At 37.0% G+C, this 20,405-nt stretch overlaps 1 protein-coding gene across 12 annotated transcripts in view; it reads left to right on the top strand.

Annotated features, from left to right (window-relative positions):
• Positions 1-20,405, top strand: part of POLQ (DNA polymerase theta) — a 144,942-nt gene that overhangs the window by 83,726 nt on the left and 40,811 nt on the right. For 10 of the 12 annotated variants that reach the window (XR_008998041.1, XR_008998040.1, XR_008998043.1 and 7 more), the window contains 4 exons: positions 686-829; positions 1,835-2,031; positions 4,629-4,869; positions 19,405-19,488. Coding sequence is in view for 9 of the 12 variants with exons in the window: in XM_057503105.1 (XP_057359088.1) it covers positions 686-829; positions 1,835-2,031; positions 4,629-4,869; positions 19,405-19,488 (666 nt within the window). In the remaining 3 variants the exon portion in view is untranslated. The remainder of the gene's footprint in view (positions 1-685; positions 830-1,834; positions 2,032-4,628; positions 4,870-19,404; positions 19,489-20,405) is intronic. The other 2 variants (XM_036883430.2, XM_057503110.1) reach the window with 1 other exon arrangement.

Below are 20,405 nucleotides of genomic sequence, written 5' to 3'. Positions count from 1 at the left end.
TTTGATCTACAGTTCATGGAGCACATGGGTTAATGACAAGTTTTATGTACTTTGTTGACTAGTACTTTTCCATTTTTCATTCAACAAATATAAAATTGAGCACATTTTCTGTTCTAGAGGTATGAGGGATAAAATTGTTCACCTGAATTTAACAAATATGTCGGTTATTGAGGATATAATTATAAATGGGATATATTGTTTCTTGACCTGTCTTTGTAGAATTGGAGGTGTGTTATTTTAGAAAACATGTTGACTCTAAATATAAAATCAAACCCAATTCTTCACTAAGAAGTAAGACTCAGAAGTTTTCTGATGTTTCTTAATGTTAGAAATTGTTGAGTTGGGTATAGAATTTTGTAATGTGCAAATCATTTTCATTTCTGTTTGAGTTATACAAATGCAAAGTGCAGGTTTAGAAAATTAAGTTAATGCCCATTTTAGTCATTATTATATATCTCTTTTAAGAAATATTTGGTAGATTTTTCAAAGTGACAGTTACCTTAATTAATGGGCGACCTAGAAAGATCTTACATTCACCTAAAAATGACCATCCAAATAATGAACATTTTAGAGATCTGAGAATTTTGCCTATCAAATAGTTTTTTAGTGTTATCATTGTTTTAATGTCCAGTTTAATGGCTTTCTTTTTAGAGATTTTTAACTATTTCATTTTTTATTTATTTAGTTAATTCACCTCAGGGCACTCCTATTGGAGATGATGGATTTCCTGTTAAGGGTTGTGATGACATCTTGGTGGTTGGGCTGGCAATATGCTGGGGTGGAAGAGATGCCTATTATTTTTCATTGCAGAAGGAACTAAAGCATTCTGGTAAGTAATCACTATGTGGCTAAGTCACCATATAATTTTAGTATCATCTCTATTAGGATAGTGACTTCTTTGTTGAGAAAAAATTCCTGATATTTACCTGGAATTTATTTTTAGTATTAAAAGCATTTTTGGGAGAGGGGATAGCAGCTAGTGTGTACATTATTTCATATATTAACAAGAATGAATGTTTTAAGAAGCACTGCCCTTCTCTCCTCTGTTTGTCACAAGGGGCTATAATACTACATTTTCTTCTTGGGGGTGGTGGAACCTTTGGGATTCCCTGGCCACCTTGAGGGTTTGCTGTTAAAGACTAGATCATAGCAGTTTCTCTTCAGTATTTTTTTCTCCTCCTCATTGTATTTGGAACTTATCTAGAGGCAGTGATGAGGTAGACATCTACAGTAGTTGAATCACATGTTCTTTGGAAATGAAATAATGTCATCTGGAAATACCCTGTGATCTGATTATGGTTGTTGGACACCTAGCTGACTAGTTTTAGACAGGAGGGAAATTATTAAAGCAATCATTTAAAAAGATGTCATATAATCTCTGTTTCTGGGTAAGCATGAAATGTTTTCAGTTGTTCTGCAGGAAAATATGTTAGGGTGAGTTAGATACTTGAACTTCTGCCTTTTTTTCAGATGAAACATTATATGTTCATACTAAATTTCACTTTAAAGGAGTTCCTTTAAAATTTGTTTCAAAATACCTTTTCTGTCTTTAACTCCTCATTTTGAAAAATGTAATCATTAAAGTTTTTTGGAAATCTTGATATTTAGAATTTTCTCCTACCTAATTAAATAGAGCATTCTAAATCGCTTAGCCCAAACCATAATTTTTAGATTATGAAATACATCTATATAATCAGCATGACCTGGATAAGGTCATGCTGAATGATTGTTTACATGGAATGATTTCTGAGTCTTTTTCAGGCTTTGCACTAAAGATCTGAGCTTCAAATAAGTGCATGTAATTTTTGCCTTAAGATTTTTTTTTTTCCCTAAGAAATTAGTGCCAGTTTGGCCCCACCTTCTCTGGATCCACACCTGACCGTGAAAGACAGAATGTGGCACCTTCAATCCTGCTTGCAAAAGGAATCTGATAAAGAACGTACTGTTATCATCTATGACTTCATCCAGAGCTATAAACTTCTTCTTCTGTCTTGCGGCATCTCCCTGGAACAAAGTTATGAAGATCCTAAAGTACCACGTCTTATTTAATTTTTACATAGTTAAACATTTTTTCTTTTTAATGTTTAGGGTTAATTATTAAATGACTTGGTATTTATTTAGCTCCAGCAATGCAGCTTAAGTTTTTTAGAGTAGTAACGCCTTTATTGAGTAATCTTGTCCAGACAGAACAGAATATTATACACCAAATTCCTCTGTGTAGATAAAAGCAGATGTCACAAATTCTAAGCACTAAAGTTCATATCTTTCCTCAGAAGTTTTAAATTTTTTATTATGGTCACAGTAAATTAGAAATGAAAGGAGAACTGTCAGAGTTAGATATATGATAGCAATATGTTTCAAATATCCATGAGGATAGAGGTAGAAAATAGGAAAAATGTGTAGTTAAGAGATGTTAAAAAGATTTTTAGGGGCCATTTAACAGAGGGACAAATCACCTTACCAGCCTCTGACAACTTTCCTATATAATAGCAAATTATGATACATTCTTCATAATGATGACTCTTGAGTTGTTAAGGAAAGAGTAACATGTGATTGTAATATACATTTAACAGTATATTTTCAGAAGGCATTTATTTACAATATCATAGCTCTCAAAGGTATATCAATTTTTTTCTAGTGACCCTGGATATATGAGATATGTGGAATATTAATTTTGAATTTTGATACTATTTGTTCATTATCAATATAGTCAATAATAACAGGATAACTTAGTTTCTTAGTTTCTTTATCATTTTTGGCAAAGATTTTCAAAGGCCAGATAGATAAACTAAATACACTATCCTTTTCTATGCTTCATGTCAGGATTGGTTTATGTGTGATAAATTTCATATAGTTTTTAATTTGACCACTGTGGAATATAAAAGGTTGTTACTTAATTTTGATGTTCCACAGTCCAAAATGAGAATATGGGTAATATGACCTTCTCATTAAAACTGCTGTAGCATCTTAGATTTATGTAGCACCTTTTACATAAACTATATTAATATTCCATAATTAGCATTGTTAATCACAACACTTTTGATGTAAGAAGATAAACTATTATTTATTTATAAAATCTCACTTTTATAAGAAGCATTTGCCAACTTTTACATCAGAATGTCTTATTCAATAACCCCTAAAAGGGTCTGATCAACAATTTATCTGAGTACCTCCAACAATTCTCTGAGTACCAAGCTGGGTATCCTATAATTCAATTCAATTCTGACACAATCGACCTGGAGATAGTGCCATATCCCCCAGATTAAGGGCTCAGCCCTATAAGACTCCCCCTTTAAATACCTGTCACAAGCCCAGGTTCTTATCTGTACTTCTGACCAACCAGCTATAAATCAGAGCTTCATGTAACTCCTTCCTTGGGTTTGATTAATTTGCTAGTGGGGCTCAAAAATTCAGGAAACATTGTACTCACTAGATTTCCAGTTATTACAAATGATGTTAAAGGATATGGAATCAATAGCCAGATGAAGAGATATACCAGGTGAAGCATATGAAAGGGGTACAGAGCTGCCAATGCTCTCTCAGAGTGGGCTGCTCTCCCCAGATCTCCACGTGTTCACCAGCCTCGAAGCTCTCCAAACCCTGTCCTTTGGGTTTTTATGGAGGCTTCATTACATAAGCATGATTGATTAAATCATTGGCATCTGTGATCAATTCAGCCCCAGCCCCTCCCCACTGCCATGTTAAGGGGTGGGACTGAAAGTTCCAGCCCTCTGATCACAGGGTTGTTTTCCTTGGGTAACCAGCACCCAACCCTAAGGTGACTTGGGCATTCCCAAAGTCACCTCATTGACATAACAAAAGACACCTTTATCTCTCTTACCACTTTGGAAATTCCAATAGTTTTAGAAGCTGTGCTGCAAATGGGGATGAAGACAGAATTTATGTTTCTTTTTGTAATCCACAATATCACACCCCCCTTAAAACTGATTCTTAACCTACAAAAGAAGTAACTGAGTCATATAGTGATTGTCAAATTATGAACAGGGTTTAGATTTCCTTATTCTAAACCCACTTGTGATCTTCTAATTTACTAAAAACTACAGGTCTTCTGGTCTTGTAGGAAAGCTAAAAATAGCAATCAAATGACCTGTTGGATAGTCCTGGGGACAGGCCCTCATCCTTAGGGGAAAGCCTAGAGGCTTTTTAAAACTCAGGGTATAAAATTTGTTGGTAAGACCTTTGTGTCTCACTTCTTCTGATGTTGAAAGAATTAAATAAACCTAAAACTAGTATAGGCTCATCTTTATTATAGTAGCTTAGCCAAAATAAGCTTTAGTGGAGGAGTCCATCTACAGTTCCAGAAACATGGTTTCAGTTAGCTCAGAGGCACTTAATTTTAAAGCCCACTTCAGAACTGATCAGCAGGAGCACTGCAGTAATAAAAAAGTTTGAAGTTTTCTTTCTTTGAAGGCTGATGCTCTCAGTGATACAAAAAATGAGTCCTGGTACAATTATCCTTTCCTTCTCCTCTTCTGGGGAAGACCGCTGAGTAAGTTTTAGGTGAAAATGAGTGAGATTAGAAATGAGCTTTTATCCCCCCTTTCAATTTTAGGGTGCAGAATGTCTTTGAAAAATGATGAAACTATTCTGATTGCTATCCCACTCAGGTGGCATGCTGGTTACTAGATCCAGATTCTAAGGAGCCGACTCTTCACAGCATAGTTACCAGTTTTCTTCCTCATGAGCTTCCACTCCTGGAAGGGATAGAGACTGGCCAAGGAATTCAAAGCCTAGGACTGAATGTCAGCACTGAGCATTCTGGGCGATACAGAGCATCTGTGGAATCCATTCTTGTCTTCAACTCTATGAACCAACTCAATTATTTGTTGAAGAAGGAAAATCTTCAAGGTAAAAACAAAGTTCCTGTCATTTTTGTGCTGTAGTAGACTGATGATTATTATATATTTAGCCATTCTTTATCACAGGTGGGTAAAATTATACTTTTTGTGTAAACTCTGTCTTTGGATTGTCTAGTTTAGGGGTCAACAAACTTATTTTTAAAAGACCATATTTTTAGGGCTAACTGGACTCAATTACAACATATGTGGGGAATTCTCTTCCACTCCATGCCACTACCCCCAAGGAATTCTCAGATTCCACAGGTTAAGTGCTCAGTCCTATGGATCAATGAACACGGCCCAGTCTCCACTCCAGGCACCTTCATAAGCCCCTGTGCTTCTGACCAACCAGGTACTGATAGGAGGTCCCAACAATTTTCTCTTTAGGTTTGATTAATTTGCTCCAGCAGCTCACAGAATTCAGGGAAGCACTGAAATTTATAAGTTTATTAAAGGGTATGATAAAGGGTACAAATCAACAGCCAGGTGAAGAGATACATAGGGTGAAGTCCTAAACAAAGGAGCTCCTGTCCTTGTGGAACTTGGGGCTCAGTGATATGTGGAAGCCAAGTGTGGAAGCTCTCCAAAAAGGAAAAGGGAGAAAAGGGAAAGTGCCCCAAAAGCTCCACTATTGGGTTTCTCTGGAGGCTTCATTACATAGTCATGATTGACTAAGTCATTGGCCATTGGCTGATTCAACCTCCAGCCCCTTCTCCCCTCCCCTAGAGGTCAGGGTGTGGGACTGAAAGTTCCCTCAATGGTTAATCCTCCTGGCAACCAGTCCCCACCCTTTCATGTGGTCCAGAAGTTACCTTCTTCAATAACAAGACAGCTATTTTACCTTCATACCTCTGAAGCATTTTCAGGAACTGTTCTTGAAGGTCAAATATATCTGACAAACACTATTTAGGTCATCTGAATGACCAATGCATATTTCTTGTAAATCATTATATTTCAGTCAGATAGTAAAAATTTTTGGCTTTGTAGCCCAGGTGGTCTCTATCGCAAATATTCAACTTTGTCACAGTAGCATGAAAGCAGACATAGACAATATGAAAATGAGTATTCCAATAAACTTCACGAAAACAGTCAGCTAGTCCTAGTTAGGCCATAATTTGCAGAACTCAGGCTCTACTGTAATGAAGGGAATAGTGGCATTTTATTCATTTATTGCTTATTTTATATTTGAACTTTATCAAATCATTTTTAGTCAGACTTAGAACATATCTTTCATTTTAAATGAAAGATATGTTCTAAGTCTTTTAAGTATTTTAAAAAAGAGCTCTTTTCTTTTTAGAATGATTAGCAGTTACTTTTTCAATGAGGGATGTTCATATGAATCTTTTTTCCCCTTATGACAAGTAGAATGGATTTATTGTGCAGTCTGCTGGCCCAGATTAAGTACCTTGAACTTCAGAGAGCATAACATATGCTTATGATAGCAATGATAAAGTGGAATAAAGTTGGCTTCATTGTGAGATTTAAACTGTGAATTTATTGCCTCATTATAAATACTAGAAAGAACGGACTGAATTCACACAGACCAGGGTTTAAATCTGGGCTATATCACTTATTAGTGAGGGGTCACGGGCAAGCTACTAAAACTCTTAAGTCTGGTTTCTTAAAATGTTATAAATATTAAATGAGAGAGAGCTTACTGCAGATTTGCCACAAAGTAAGTGCTCATTATTGTGATAGTTTATCATTATTTTTTTTTTTACTGCTAGCACAAGCCCTCTGTGCTGATAGTAATGTTCTGCCCAGCATCACTGGGGTAGAATAATACAAAGACCAGATTGACTTATTTAGCCATAGGAGACTTGCTTAAAAGATGTTAATTAACACTTCTTGAACATGTACTGAAGCATTTCAAACTCAGCTTCTCTAAAGCCAATGTAGGCAGCCAAAGAGTGGGGAGTATGTGATACACATGTCGAAGACTGCTGCTGGGTTTATAGATAATAATGCTGAATGAACACAGTTCTCTTTCCTGGTCAGTCTGCCTGTCTGCCCCTAGAATAGGTGTCCTGTGTAGTCTGTGTAGTTCCCAGACAGTAACATTTGATGATGATGAAAAGTCTGTAACTTTTTATGGACTAATTGGTTGCCCATTATCAGAATTATAAGTGTCAATATCTTTGGGAGGGTTTTTTTTTCCCATTACTTAACAGCTTTCACCTATTTAAAAAAGGAGACTATGGTTTTCCTGTCCAGGAAAATACAAGAGTCCTCTAGATTTGTTCTTTTTAACTTTCACAATTTCAATGTGCCTTGAAAGCTCCTTCTTTCTGCAAGTTTGCGGAAGTATGTGACTAGGAGGTATTAAACACATTCTTATACAGTGTTAAGTCTTATTCAGAGAATCCAGAGTTGAGTCTACCTGTGTGTTGTTCCTCCTTTCTTGAACATTTCAAATTTTATGTCTCTTTTCCTTATCTTTTTCAATTTAAATTTTATTTTTTAATTAAAAAAATTTAGCAGTATATATGTCCAAACAATATATTGTTTAGTTTTGCTTGTTATGAACTCTATAAAAACTTCTATCTCTGGAGAAAGACAAGTATCAAATGATTTCACTCATCTATGGAGTATAAGAACAAAGCAAAAACTGAAGGAACAAAACAGCAGCAGACTCACAGAACCCAAGAATGGACTAACAGTTACCAAAGGGAAAGGGACTGGGAAGGGTGGGTGGGAAGGAGGGAGAAGGGGAATAAGGAATTATGATTAGCACACATAATATAGCGGGGGCATGGGGAAGGCAGTATAGCACAGAGAAGACAAGTAGTGATTCTATAACATCTCACTACACTGATGGACAGTGACTATAATGGGGTATGTGGTGGGGACTTGATAATGGGGGGAATCTAGTAACCACAATGTTGCTCATGTAAGTGTATATTAATGATACCAAAATAAAAAAATAAATTAATTTAAAAAACCTTCTATCTCACCTCTGCTTTTCTTGATTCATGCACATTATTGAAAGTGACTATAGTTTATTCATTTTCACTGCTGTGTAATATGTTACAGTGTGAGTGTGCCAAAATTTTCCATTTTTCTATTGATGAATGGCTTTATTTATTTTGTTTTGCTATAACAAGTAGTTCTGTATGCATATTCTTACACATATATATGTCTCCTAGTACATGTGGGCAAGAATGCCTTTTGGGTGTGGAATTACTGTCATGGGAGTGAGAATATTCAACCTTATAAGATTTTGCTAAATTGTTTTGCAGAATGGTTTGTTAATCTTAAAAATAAAACAGTTATTTTACTGGCAAAAATGGCTGTATTTTGAGAATAGCAGAAAATTGTGGTTTGGGACAAGCACATTAAGGTAAAAAACATGGGCAAGTCTGGAGAACAAAGGAGGGGAGCACACTTCAATAGAGGAAGGGGCCAAATAGGGAGGGCTGTTATAAATAAGAAGTCCATTGGAGGAAAAGTGGGAGTTGTAGGTATAGTGGCTTTTCATTGGGTGAGTTGTGACAGTCTCTCATTGGTTTTCTTCTGCTGGGCTGGTAAAGTATAGGCTTCTTCCTGTCCAGAATGCAAGGGAAGTCTCTTCCTGTTGGAGTCTGCAATTGATAATGAGTGGCAGCTTGCTGGCCTCCCAATGCCGTTTTAATGAGGATTCCCTTCATTTCCACAGGTTGTGTAAGTTTACTCTAAACAATGTGAAAGAACTCGTTGATTCATACTGTCTCCACTTTGCCAATTCATTGTAAAGTGACTGAAATTATCCTTTCTCATGCTTTGTTTTTGGTAACAAAGCTATCTAGTTTCATGGGATGAATGTTGATGAATGCCTTTTTATTTTGGAGTTTATGTATTATGAAGTGATGTGTTCTTTGAAATTTTGGTAGAACTTGCCTATAGCTGTTCTTTGTGGAAATATTTTACTTCAATTTCTTTAAAAACTGCAAGCTTATTCAATTGTGTCTTTTTATGTTTTAGTAAACTATTTTTCTTAATTTTAAATATCCTTCATCTAAATTTTAAATTTTGTCATAAAATTTTTTGTCATATTTTTGTCAAATTTTACTGTTATAAAATGCTAAGATTTTCTCTTTACCATCTCTGATTTATCTGTTGTATTCCCTTTTTCATTCATAGCATTTATTGTTCAATTTCACTAGAAGTTTATCCAATTTTTCAGTTTTTTCAAAGAACCAACTTTTGACTGTGATTTGTCCTATTGTTTTTGTTTTCCATGTCCTTAATTTCTGTCAACATTTATATTATCTCTTTTCTTCTAGTTCCCTGATTTTATTTTGCAGTCCTTTTTCCAAATTTGTGTTTGACACTAAATTCATCTTTCAACGATTTTTTTTCTTTTCTAGTTTAAATATTTAAGGCTATAAAGCTTATTTCCCTCAATGACTTACTTTCATTGTATCTCATGAGTTTTGACATGTCATGCTTTCATCATTTTATCCTAAATATTTTAAAATTTCTGTGACACTTTTTTCTTTTTTGAGAGGGCAGCTCTCATATTTATTGATTAAATGGTTGTTAATAACAAAATTCTATATAGGGGACTCAATGCACAATCATTAATCAACCCCAAGCCTAATTCTCAATAGTCTCCAATCTTCTGAAGCATAACGAACAAGTTCTTACATGGTGAACAAGTTCTTACATAGTGAATAAGTTCTTACATGGTGAACAGTGCAAGGGCAGTCATATCACAGAAACTTTCGGTTTTGATCATGCATCATGAACTATAAACAATCAAGTCAGATATAATTATTCATTTGATTTTTATACTTGATTTATATGTGAATCCCACATTTCTCCCTTATTATTATTATTATAATAATTATAATTATTATTATTTTAATAAAATGCTGAAGTGGTAGGTAGATGCAAGATAAAGGTAGAAGACATAATTTAGTGCTGTAAGAGGGCAAATATAGATGATCAGGTCTGTGCCTATAGACTAAGTATTAATCCAAGCTAGACAAGGGCAATAAAACATCCACAGATGCAGAAGATTTCTCTCTAAACAGGGGAGGTGAGGTTCTAAGCCTCCCTTCTGTTGGCCCCCAATTTCTCACCTGATGGCCCCCCTGCAACTGTGCCTGTCTTAGGTTGTTCCTCCCTTGAGGAATCTTAACTGTCTCTGGCTAACCAGTCATCTTCTGTGGCCATACAGGGAAATGTAAAGTTGGTAAGTGAGAGAGAAGCAATATTGTTTGAAAAGGTTAGCTTTTTACTTCTTTGCAGATTTATGTCCTGTGGCTTCTATGCCCAGCATTTGTCTTGAGGTATCTTTAGCACTTGGAAGAATTATGATACTCGGGAATTTTTGATATGAGGCACGAACTCTACTAAAGGGTTGTAATTAGGAAAGAAGAAGAAAAGCTATAGAAGTAGCAGATGGAAGAAAACATGGGAAGATTGATTATTTCTTTGACATATCTTCTTGTAGAGTAACTTCAGCATGTATAGGTTTTAAACTACTAATTAAATTGCATACACACATTAACATAATAGGAATACAGCTACATAACAAAAGCAGACCTACAAATACCAGCCATATCCAGTGAAACCAAGAAAACCAGTTAGGTACCCTAGGCATTTGTGAAAACTTATCAATGACATGATGGATATTATCTAACTGAATTTGAATAGTTTGAGAAAAATCAGACAACTTAAAACAACACACATTCCTGGGAACTGTTCACATCCCATATGTTCTTTTAACAGTAGATAGTCTATAGTTGCACGATTTTGGAGCACTGCAAATTGCACTTCTCCTAATTCTTGGTTGAGTTCTGACAGTATAGATCCAGTCAAATTTGTTGTTTTACTGTATGCACAGGCCAGCAGGCCAGCTTAGATATCTCCTTCTTCATTCCAATGGCAAGCCCAGGAACCGGTGGGATGAATGCAGCTACAACTGCAACAGTGCCAGGATCTTTGTTGAAGTTTTTTGATGATCATCTTCTGGAATGACTCTTCCAGAGGATGTTGATGTTGGAAGTTCTTCTTCATATCGTATCTTAATTCATTTCCTGGGTAGCCAAATAAGGCTTTGATCCTCTGTATAAACACAAACAAACCCTTAGCCCACACTTTGATATGACCTTTATACCATTGTGAAGAACCTACTGGAGATCACCACACAGGAACTGCTTTTTTTTTTTTTTAAGAGAAAGGAATATTATCAGAAAAATGTACTTCCATAGCTGATCATCTGACACCTTTTAAAAGATCAAAATTAAGGATATGTAAAGCATGCATTAATCATTGATTTGCAGTTAGTTTTATCCTATCAGGGAGTAATCCCCCTTTTCTGTCTCTTTTTTTTTTGTTATCATTAATCTACAATTACATGAAGAATATTATGTTTACTAGGGTATCCCCTATACCAAGTCCCCCCCACAAACCCCAGTCACTGTCCATCAGCATAGCAAGTTGTTGTAGAATCACTACTTGTCTTCTCTGTGTTGCACAGCCCTCCCCTTTCTCCCACCCCCCATATTATGCATGCTAATCATAATACCCCCTTTCTTCTTCCCCCCCCTTATCCCTCCCTACCCACCCATCCTCCCCAGTCCCTTTCCCTTTGATACCTGTTAGTCCATTCTTGGTTTCTGTGATTCTGCTGCTGTTTTGTTCCTTCAGTTTTTCCTTTGTTCTTATACTCCACAGATGAGTGAAATCATTTGGTATTTCTCTTTCTCCGCTTGGCTTTTTTCACTGAGCATAATACCCTCTAGCTCCATCCATGTTGTTGCAAATGGTGGGATTTGTTTTCTTCTTATGGCTGAATAATATTCCATTGTGTATATGTACCACATCTTCTTTATCCATTCATCTACTGATGGACACTTAGGTTGCTTCCATTTCTTGGCTATTGTAAATAGTGCTGCGATAAACATAGGGGTGCATCTGTCTTTTTCAAACTGGAGTGCTGCATTCTTAGGGTAAATTCCTGGGTCAAACGGTAAGTCTATTTTGATCATTTTGAAGAAGCTCCATACTGCTTTCCACAATGGTTGAACTAATTTACATTCTCATCAGCAGTGTAGGAGGGTTCCCCTTTCTCCACAACCTCGCCAACATTTGTTGTTGTTTCTCTTTTGGATGGTAGCCATCCTTACTGGTGTGAGGTGATATCTCATTGTGGTTTTAATTTGCATTTCTCTAATAATTAGTGATATGGAGCATCTTTTCATGTATCTGTTGGCCATCTGAATTTCTTTTTTGGAGAACTGTTCAGTTCCTCTGCCCATTTTTTAATTGGATTATTTGTTTTTTGTTTGTTGAGGTGGGTGAGCTCTTTATATATTTTGGATGTCAAGCCTTTATCGGATCTGTCATTTACAAATATATTGTCCCATACTGTAGGGTACCTTTTTGTTCTATTGATGGTGTCTTTTGCTGTACAGAAGCTTTTCAGCTTAATATAGTCCCACTTGTTCATTTTTGCTTTTGTTTTCCTTGCCTGGGGAGATATGTTCAAGAAGAGGTCATACATGTTTATGTCCAAGAGATTTTTGCCTATGTTTTTTTCTAAGAATTTTATGGTTTCATGACTTACATTCAGATCTTTGATCCATTTCGGATTTACTTTTGTATATGAGGTTAGACAATGGTCCAGTTTCATTCTCTTACATGTAGCTGTCCAGTTTTGCCAGCACCATCTGTTGAAGAGACTGTCACTTCCCCATTGTATGTCCATAGCTCCTTTATCAAATATTAATTGACCATATACGTTTGGGTTAATGTCTGGAGTCTCTAATCTGTTCCACTGGTCTGTGGCTCTGTTCTTGTGCCAGTACCAAATTGTCTTGATAACTATGGCTTTGTAGTAGAGCTTGAAGTTGGGGAGTGAGATCCCCCCCACTTTATTCTTCTTTCTCAGGATTGCTTTGGCTATTCGGGGTCTTTGGTGTTTCCATATGAATATTTGAACTATTTGTTCCAGTTCGTTGAAGAATGTTGCTGGTAATTTGATAGGGATTGCATCAAATCTGTATATTGCTTTGGGCAGGATGGCCATTTTGACGATATTAATTCTTCCTAGCCACGAGCATGGGATGAGTTTCCATTTGTTAGTGTCCCCTTTAGTTTCTCTTAAGAGTGTCTTATAGTTTTCAGGGTATAGGTCTTTCACTTCTTTGGTTAGGTTTATTCCTAGGTATTTTATTCTTTTTGATGCAATTGTGAATGGAGTTGTTTTCCTGATTTCTCTTTCTATTGGTTCATTGTTAGTGTATAGGAAAGCCACAGATTTCTGTGTGTTAATTTTGTATCCTGCAACTTTGCTGTATTCCAATATCAGTTCTAGTAGTTTTGGGGTGGAGTCTCTAGGGTTTTTTATGTACAGTATAATGTCATCTGCAAATAGTGACAGTTTAACTTCTTCTTTACCAATCTGGGTTCCTTGTATTTTTTTGTTTTGTCTGATTGCCGTGGCTAGGACCTCCAGTACTATGTTAAATAACAGTGGGGAGAGTGGGCATCCCTGTCTAGTTCCCGATCTCAGAGGAAATGCTTTCAGCTTCTCGCTGTTCAATATAATGTTGGCTGTGGGTTTATCATAGATGGCCTTTATTGTGTTGAGGTACTTGCCCTCTATTCCCATTTTACTGAGAGTTTTTATGAATGGATGTTGAACTTTGTCAAATGCTTTTTCAGCATCTATGGAGATGATCATGTGGTTTTTGTCTTTCTTTTTGTTGATGTGGTGGATGATGTTGATGGACTTTCGAATGTTGTACCATCCTTGCATCCCTGGGATGAATCCCACTTGGTCATGGTGTATGATCCTTTTGACGTATTTTTGAATTCGGTTTGCTAATATTTTGTTGAGTGTTTTTGCATCTACGTTCATCAGGGATATTGGTCTGTCGTTTTCCTTTTTGGTGGGGTCTTTGCCTGGTTTTGGTATTAGGTTGAGGTTAGCTTCATAGAATGAGTTTGGGAGTATCCCCTCCTCCTCTATTTTTTGGAAAACTTTAAGGAGAATGGGTATTACGTCTTCCCTGTGTGTCTGATAAAATTCCGAGGTAAATCCATCTGGCCTGGGGGTTTTGTTCTTTGGTAGTTTTTTTATTACCGCTTCAATTTCGTTGCTGGTAATTGGTCTGTTTAGATTTTCTGTTTCTTTCTGGGTCTGTCTTGGAAGGTTGTATTTTTCTAGGAAGTTGCCCATTTCTCCTAGGTTTCCCAGCTTGTTAGCATATAGGTTTTCATAGTATTCTCTAAGAATTCTTTGTATTTCTGTGGGGTCCGTCGTGATTTTTCCTTTCTCGTTTCTGATACTGTTGATTTGTGTTGACTCTTTTCCTCTTAATAAGTCTGGCTAGAGACTTATCTATTTTGTTTATTTTCTCAAAGAACCAGCTCTTGGTTTCATTGATTTTTTTCCATTGTTTTATTCTTCTCAATTTTGTTTATTTCTTCTCTGATCTTTATTATGTCCCTCCATCTGCTGACTTTAGGCCTCATTTGTTCTTCTTTTACCAGTTTCGATAATTGTGATGTTAGACTATTCATTTGGGATTGTTCTTCCTTCTTTAAGTATGCATGGATTGCTATATACTTTCCTCTTAAGACTGCTTTCGCTGCATCCCACAGAAGTTGTGGCTTTGTGTTGTTGTTGTCATTTGTTTCCATATATTCCTTGATGTCTATTTTAATTTTTTCGTTGATCCATTGATTATTTAGGAGCATGTTGTTAACCCTCCATGTGTTTGTGAGCCTTTTTGTTTTCTTTGTAGAATTGATTTCTCGTTTTATAACTTTGTGGTCTGAAAAGTTGGTTGGTAGAATTTCAATCTTTTTGAATTTACTGAGGCTCTTTTTGTGACCTAGTATGTGGTCTATTCTGGGGAATGTTCCATGTGCAATTGAGAAGAACGTATATCCTGTTGCTTTTGGATGTAGAGTTCTGTAGATGTCTATTAGGTCCATCTGTTCTAGTGTGTTGTTCAGTGCCTCCATGTCCTTGCTTATTTTCTTCCCAGTGGATCTATCCTTTGGGGTGAGTGGCGTGTTGATGTCTCCTATAATGAATGCATTGCATTCTATTTCCCCCTTTAGTTCTGTTAGTATTTGTTTCACATATGCTGGTGCTCCTGTGTTGGGTGCATATATATTTAGAATGCTTAAATCCTCTTGTTGGACTGAGCCCTTTATCATTATGTAATGTCCTTCTTATCTCTTGTTACTTTCTTTGTTTTGAAGTCTATTTTGTCTGATACTAGTACTGCAACCCCTGCTTTCTTCTCTCTGTTGTTTGCATGAAATATCTTTTTCCATCCCTTGACTTTTAGTCTGTGCATGTCTTTGGGTTTGAGGTGAGTTTCTTGTAAGCAGCATATAGATGGGTCTTGGTTTTTTATCCATTCTATTACTCTGTGTCTTTTGATTGGTGCATTCAGTGCATTTACATTTAGGGTGACTATTGAAAGATATGTACTTATTGACATTGCAGGCTTTCGATTCGTGGTTTCCAAAGGGTCAAGGTTAGCTTATTTATTTATTTATTTATTTATTTTGAGAGGGCATCTCTCATATTTATTGATCAAATGGTTGTTAACAACAATAAAATTCTGCATAGGGGACTCAATGCACAATCATTAATCAACCCCAAGCCTAATTCTCAACAGTCTCCAATCTACTGAAGCATAACGAACAAGTTCTTACATGGTGAACAAATTCTTACATAGTGAATAAGTTCGTACATGGTGAGCAGTGCAAGGGCAGTCATCACAGAAACTTTTGGTTTTGATCACGCATTATGAACTACAAATAATCAGGTCAATTATGATTATTCGTTTGATTTTTATCCTTGATTTTTATGTGAATCCCACATTTCTCCCTTATTATTATTATTATTATTATTATTTTTTTAAATAAAATGCTGAGGTGGTAGATAGATGGAAGATAAAGGTAGAAAACATAGTTTAGTGCTGTAAGAGGGAAAATGTAGATGATCAGGTGTGTGCCTATAGACTAAGTATTAATCCAAGCTAGACAAGGGCAACAAAACATCCACGGATGCAGAAGATTTCTCTCAAAACGGAGGGGGGGTGAGGTTCTAAGCCTCCCCTCTGTTGTTCCCCAGTTTCTCACCTGATTACCCCCCTGCGACTGTGCCTGTCTTAGGTTGTTCCTCCTTTGAGGAATCTTACCCGTCTCTGGCTAACCAGTCATCTTCTGGGGCCATACAGGGAAATGTAAAGTTGGTAAGTGAGAGAGAAACAATATTGTTTGAAAAGGTTAGCTTTTTACTTTTTTGCAGATTTATGCCCTGTGGCTTTTATGCCCAGCATTTGTCTTGAGGTTTCTTTACCACTTGGAAGGATTATGATACTCAGTAATTTTCAATATGAGGCACGAATTCTACTTAGGGGTTGTAATTATGAAGGAAGAAGAGCAAGGTTAGCTTCTTTAGTATCTTACTGCCTAACTTAGCTCACTTATTGAGCTGTTATATACACTGTCTGGAGATTCTTTTCTTCTCTCCCTTCTTATTCCTACTCCTCCATTCTTTATATGTTGGTTGTTTTATTCTGTGCTTTTGTGTTTCCTTTAACTGCTTTTAGTGGGTAGTTGATTTTATTTTTTACCTTTAGTTAGTATTTGGTTGGTCTGCTTTCTTTGCTGTTATTTTATTTTCTCTGGTGACATCTGTTTAGTCTTAGGAGTGCTCCTGTCTAGAACAGTCCCTCTAAAATACCCTGTAGAGGTGGTTTGTGGGAGGCAAATTCCCTCAACTTTTGCTTTTCTGGGAATTGTTTAATCCCTCCTTCATATTTAAATGATAATCGTGCTGGATACAGTATCCTTGGCTCAAGGCCCTTCTGTTTCATTGCATTAAATATATCATGCCATTCTCTTCTGGCCTGTAAGGTTTCTGTTGAGAAGTCTGATGATAGCCTATGGGTTTTCCTTTATAGGTGACCTTTTTCTCTCTAGCTGCCTTTAAAACTCTTTCCTTGTCCTTGATGTTTGCCATTTTAATTATTATGTGTCTTGGTGTTGTCCTCCTTGGGTCCTTTCTGTTGGGAGTTCTGTGTATTTCCGTGGTCTGTTCGATTATTTCCTCCCCTAGTTTGGGGAAATTTTCATCAATTATTTCTTCAAAGACACTTTCTATCCATTTTTCTCTCTCTTCTTTTTCCGGTACCCCTATAATATGGATATTGTTCCTTTTGGATTGGTCACACAGTTCTCTTAATATTGTTTCATTCCTGGAGATCCTTTTATCTCCCTCTGTGTCAGCTTCTATGTGTTCCTGTTCTCTGGTTTCTATTCCATCAATGGCCTCTTGCATCTTATCCATTCTGTTTATAAATCCTTCCAGAGTTTGTTTCACTTCTGTAATCTCCTTCCAGACATCTTTAATATCCCTCCGGACGTCTGTAATCTCCCTCCAGACTTCATCTCTTAGCTCTTGTATATTTCTCTGCATCTCCGTCAGCATGTTTATGATTTTTATTTTGAATTCTTTTTCAGGAAGACTGGTTAGGTCTGTCTCCTCTCAGGTGTTGTCTCTGTTATCTTTGTCTGCCTCAAATTTTGTCTTTTCATGGCGATAAAGATATTTTGCAGAGCTGGCACGAGTGATGGCTGGAAGGACTTCCCTTCTTGTTGGTTTGTGGCTTTCCTCTCCTGGGAGAACAGCGACTTCTAGTGGCTTGTGCTGGGAATCTGCACGCAGACGGGGTTTCTGATTCTTGCCCGGCTGCTATGGAGTTTATCTCCGCTGTTGCTGTGGGCATGGCCTGCCTGGAGCTCCTGCTCCAATATGGTGGTGCAGCATTGGAGGGGGAACAGCCGGGAGGCTATTTATCTCCATGAGGGGCCTCCTTGCTTCCTGCTACCCAGGGGGTTAGAGTGCCCAGAGTTCCCCAGATTCCCTGCTGCTGGACTAATTGTCCCAGGGCGCTTCCGTCCAGCGGTGGGGTCCCTGTCCCTTTAAGACTTCCAAAAAGCAGTCGCTTTTCTTTGACCCCAGGGCGCTAGCTGCGGGGACCCGCTCACAGGTCTTACTGACCTGTTTCCCTATTATCCAGCACCTCACGCATGCACTGTGTGTCTGTCCTCTGGTGCGGATGGCTAGGGCTGGGTGATTAGGAGTTCTGGGCTCTGTCTCCCTCCCTTCTCCGACTCCTCTCCTCTCGCTGGGAGCTGGGGTGAGGGGCGCTTGGGTCCCACCGGGCCGGGGCTTGTATCTTACCCCCTTCACGAGGTGCTGGGTTCTCGCATGTGTGGATGTGGTCTGGCTGTCCTGTGTCTTCTGGTCTCTCTTTTAGGAAGAATTGTCTTTGTTGTATTTTCAAAAATATATGTGGTTTTGGGAGGAGATTTCTGCAGCTCTACTCGTGCCGCCATCTTGGCTCCACCCCCCTCTGTGACATTTTTGACTCAAATTTTTTAGAAGACTGGTTTTTAATTCACAAATATTTGGAACTTTTTATTTTATATTTTTATTATTTCCTTAAAACTTAATTATGCTGAGGTTAGAGAATATGGTTGTATAATACTCATTCTTTGAAATTTTTAAAGTTGGTTTGTGACCTAAATCCTGAACTGTTATGTAAATATTTGCCGTGTACATAAGAGAATGTATATTCTCATTTTGGGTGCAGAATTTTGTAAGTGTTAAGTCAAGGTTGTTTAAATCTATAATTTTTCCTGTAATTCAGTTCTTTTTTATATATATTTAGAGATCATTTTATTAGATGCATAAATATTTAAAACTGGTTTAACTTCCTGGTGAATTAAACCATTTATCATTAAGTTGTGAGTAGCTCTACCACCAATGATTTTTATTCTTAGTCTAGTTTCTAGATGAATATGGTAGCATCAACTCTCTTTTATTATATGCCTCAGACATCTTTTTACTATCCCTTTAAACCTTTCTAGTCCTTGTACTTTTGATGTGTCTTATGAAGTACAGCTTATTCATTTATTTTTCCAACTTACCAAGTATTTTTTTACATATTTACCAATTTATTGTGATTATTGATGCATTTCTATTCATTATGATTATTTACATATTTGTAGCCTGTTTTCCTGCTGATTTTACTTTGTTGCTATTCACCTCTTTATTCTGTAAATAATTCATGCATACCTGCTGCGTTCTGTTCTAATAACATTTTATATCTACAATTCTTAGGAATTTAATTCTGTCATTTGTTATTTCTGCTATATCTTATTTATATTTGTTTTCTCTCTTGTATTTTTCAAACTCTTTGTGAGTTCATACAGGATTTGATCAGTGGAGGCCTATCTAGGGGGAACTCTTCCTCTGGAAAGGTTTTGCTCTTGCCTCTGCTCGTTAGCAAAGTACACTGCATCCAAGGCCACTGAACCAGAGTTTTGGTTCAGGAGTCTGACAATCAGCTCCTCCTGTTGCTATTCTCAAGATCTGTATCCCCTCAATTTGGTAACTTAATTCCCATGGCATTCTTGTGCCTTCCTTCTGCTAAGGAGCCAAATTGGCTCCTTGTCACTCTGACTTTGTGCTGTTCTGAGACTGTACTTATTCTGACCCTAGTTCCATATTTCTCAGGTCCCATATCCCATGCATTTCTGCTCTGGACCCAGGCCTCCAAAGCCAATCTCCGACTGCCCAGTAAAATTCCTCCTACTAGAGGCCAGTAGCTCTCACTTTTTTGTTTGCTTTTGGTGGTGGTTATGGGCATCCCTGGAGATGTCCCCTGCTGACTGAGACCAGCAATGCCTCAAAGAATGTGTGTATGTGGAGCTGGGGAAGGCAGGCCAGGGGTGTTCTGAGTCCTGGTGGCCTATTGTACTGGAAGCTGAAGTCTTTGGTATGGATTTTTTCTTAATGATTTAGGACAGCATTTCCCACAGGACAGTCTATGGACACTTACTTTTCAGGATGTTAATAAATATTATAAAAAATAAAGACTTTTATGGTTGAATAATTTCAGACTTTCAGTTAATATAAAATTAAATAGGTATTTTTGCTTCTGGTCTTTTCAGGCCTTTAATATGTTAACAGGCATCATGAATATCCAAGAGCAGTATATAAATGCTGAAACTCACAGTATACAGTGTCTCTCAACTCCATTCTTTAATAGAGTATGTTTGAGACTAATATTTCAGTGAACTTACTGGGAAAACTAATTTAGACTGACTTACTCTGTTGAGAAATATCAGCAGAGAGAAAAATACTGTAGGATAGAATCTTATCTTTTACTTTACTCTTTGGTAAGAGCACAGGAAAATATAAGACCTCCATATTTAGTTCTTTGTGTAAGCATGCATTCACAAGACCAGGAATATTGGAAATAATTTCAAGGAGTTAACCCTTTGTAGTCAGCTTAGCAAATAAGATTGGCTGTTTTGGTCTTGCTAAGAGTAGAAGCAGAAACATTATCTTGGGAGAAATGCAGTCTATTGTAATCCAGACTATTCACAAGATTGCCAGTTCTTCTACTCTCTGCATAGACAAGGATAGTAGTCTGCTGCTTGAGTAGAAGGGTGGAAAGTACTTTTACACCTTTCATTGTTGGGTCTGGGAATGCTGCTCAAGAGACTGGTCTT

This window comes from Manis pentadactyla, chromosome 1 (assembly GCF_030020395.1).
Source record: "Manis pentadactyla isolate mManPen7 chromosome 1, mManPen7.hap1, whole genome shotgun sequence".
Lineage (NCBI taxonomy): Eukaryota > Metazoa > Chordata > Mammalia > Pholidota > Manidae > Manis > Manis pentadactyla.
The sequence above is the reverse complement of the archived record's forward strand: the minus strand, read 5'-3'. Positions and strand labels throughout refer to the sequence as shown.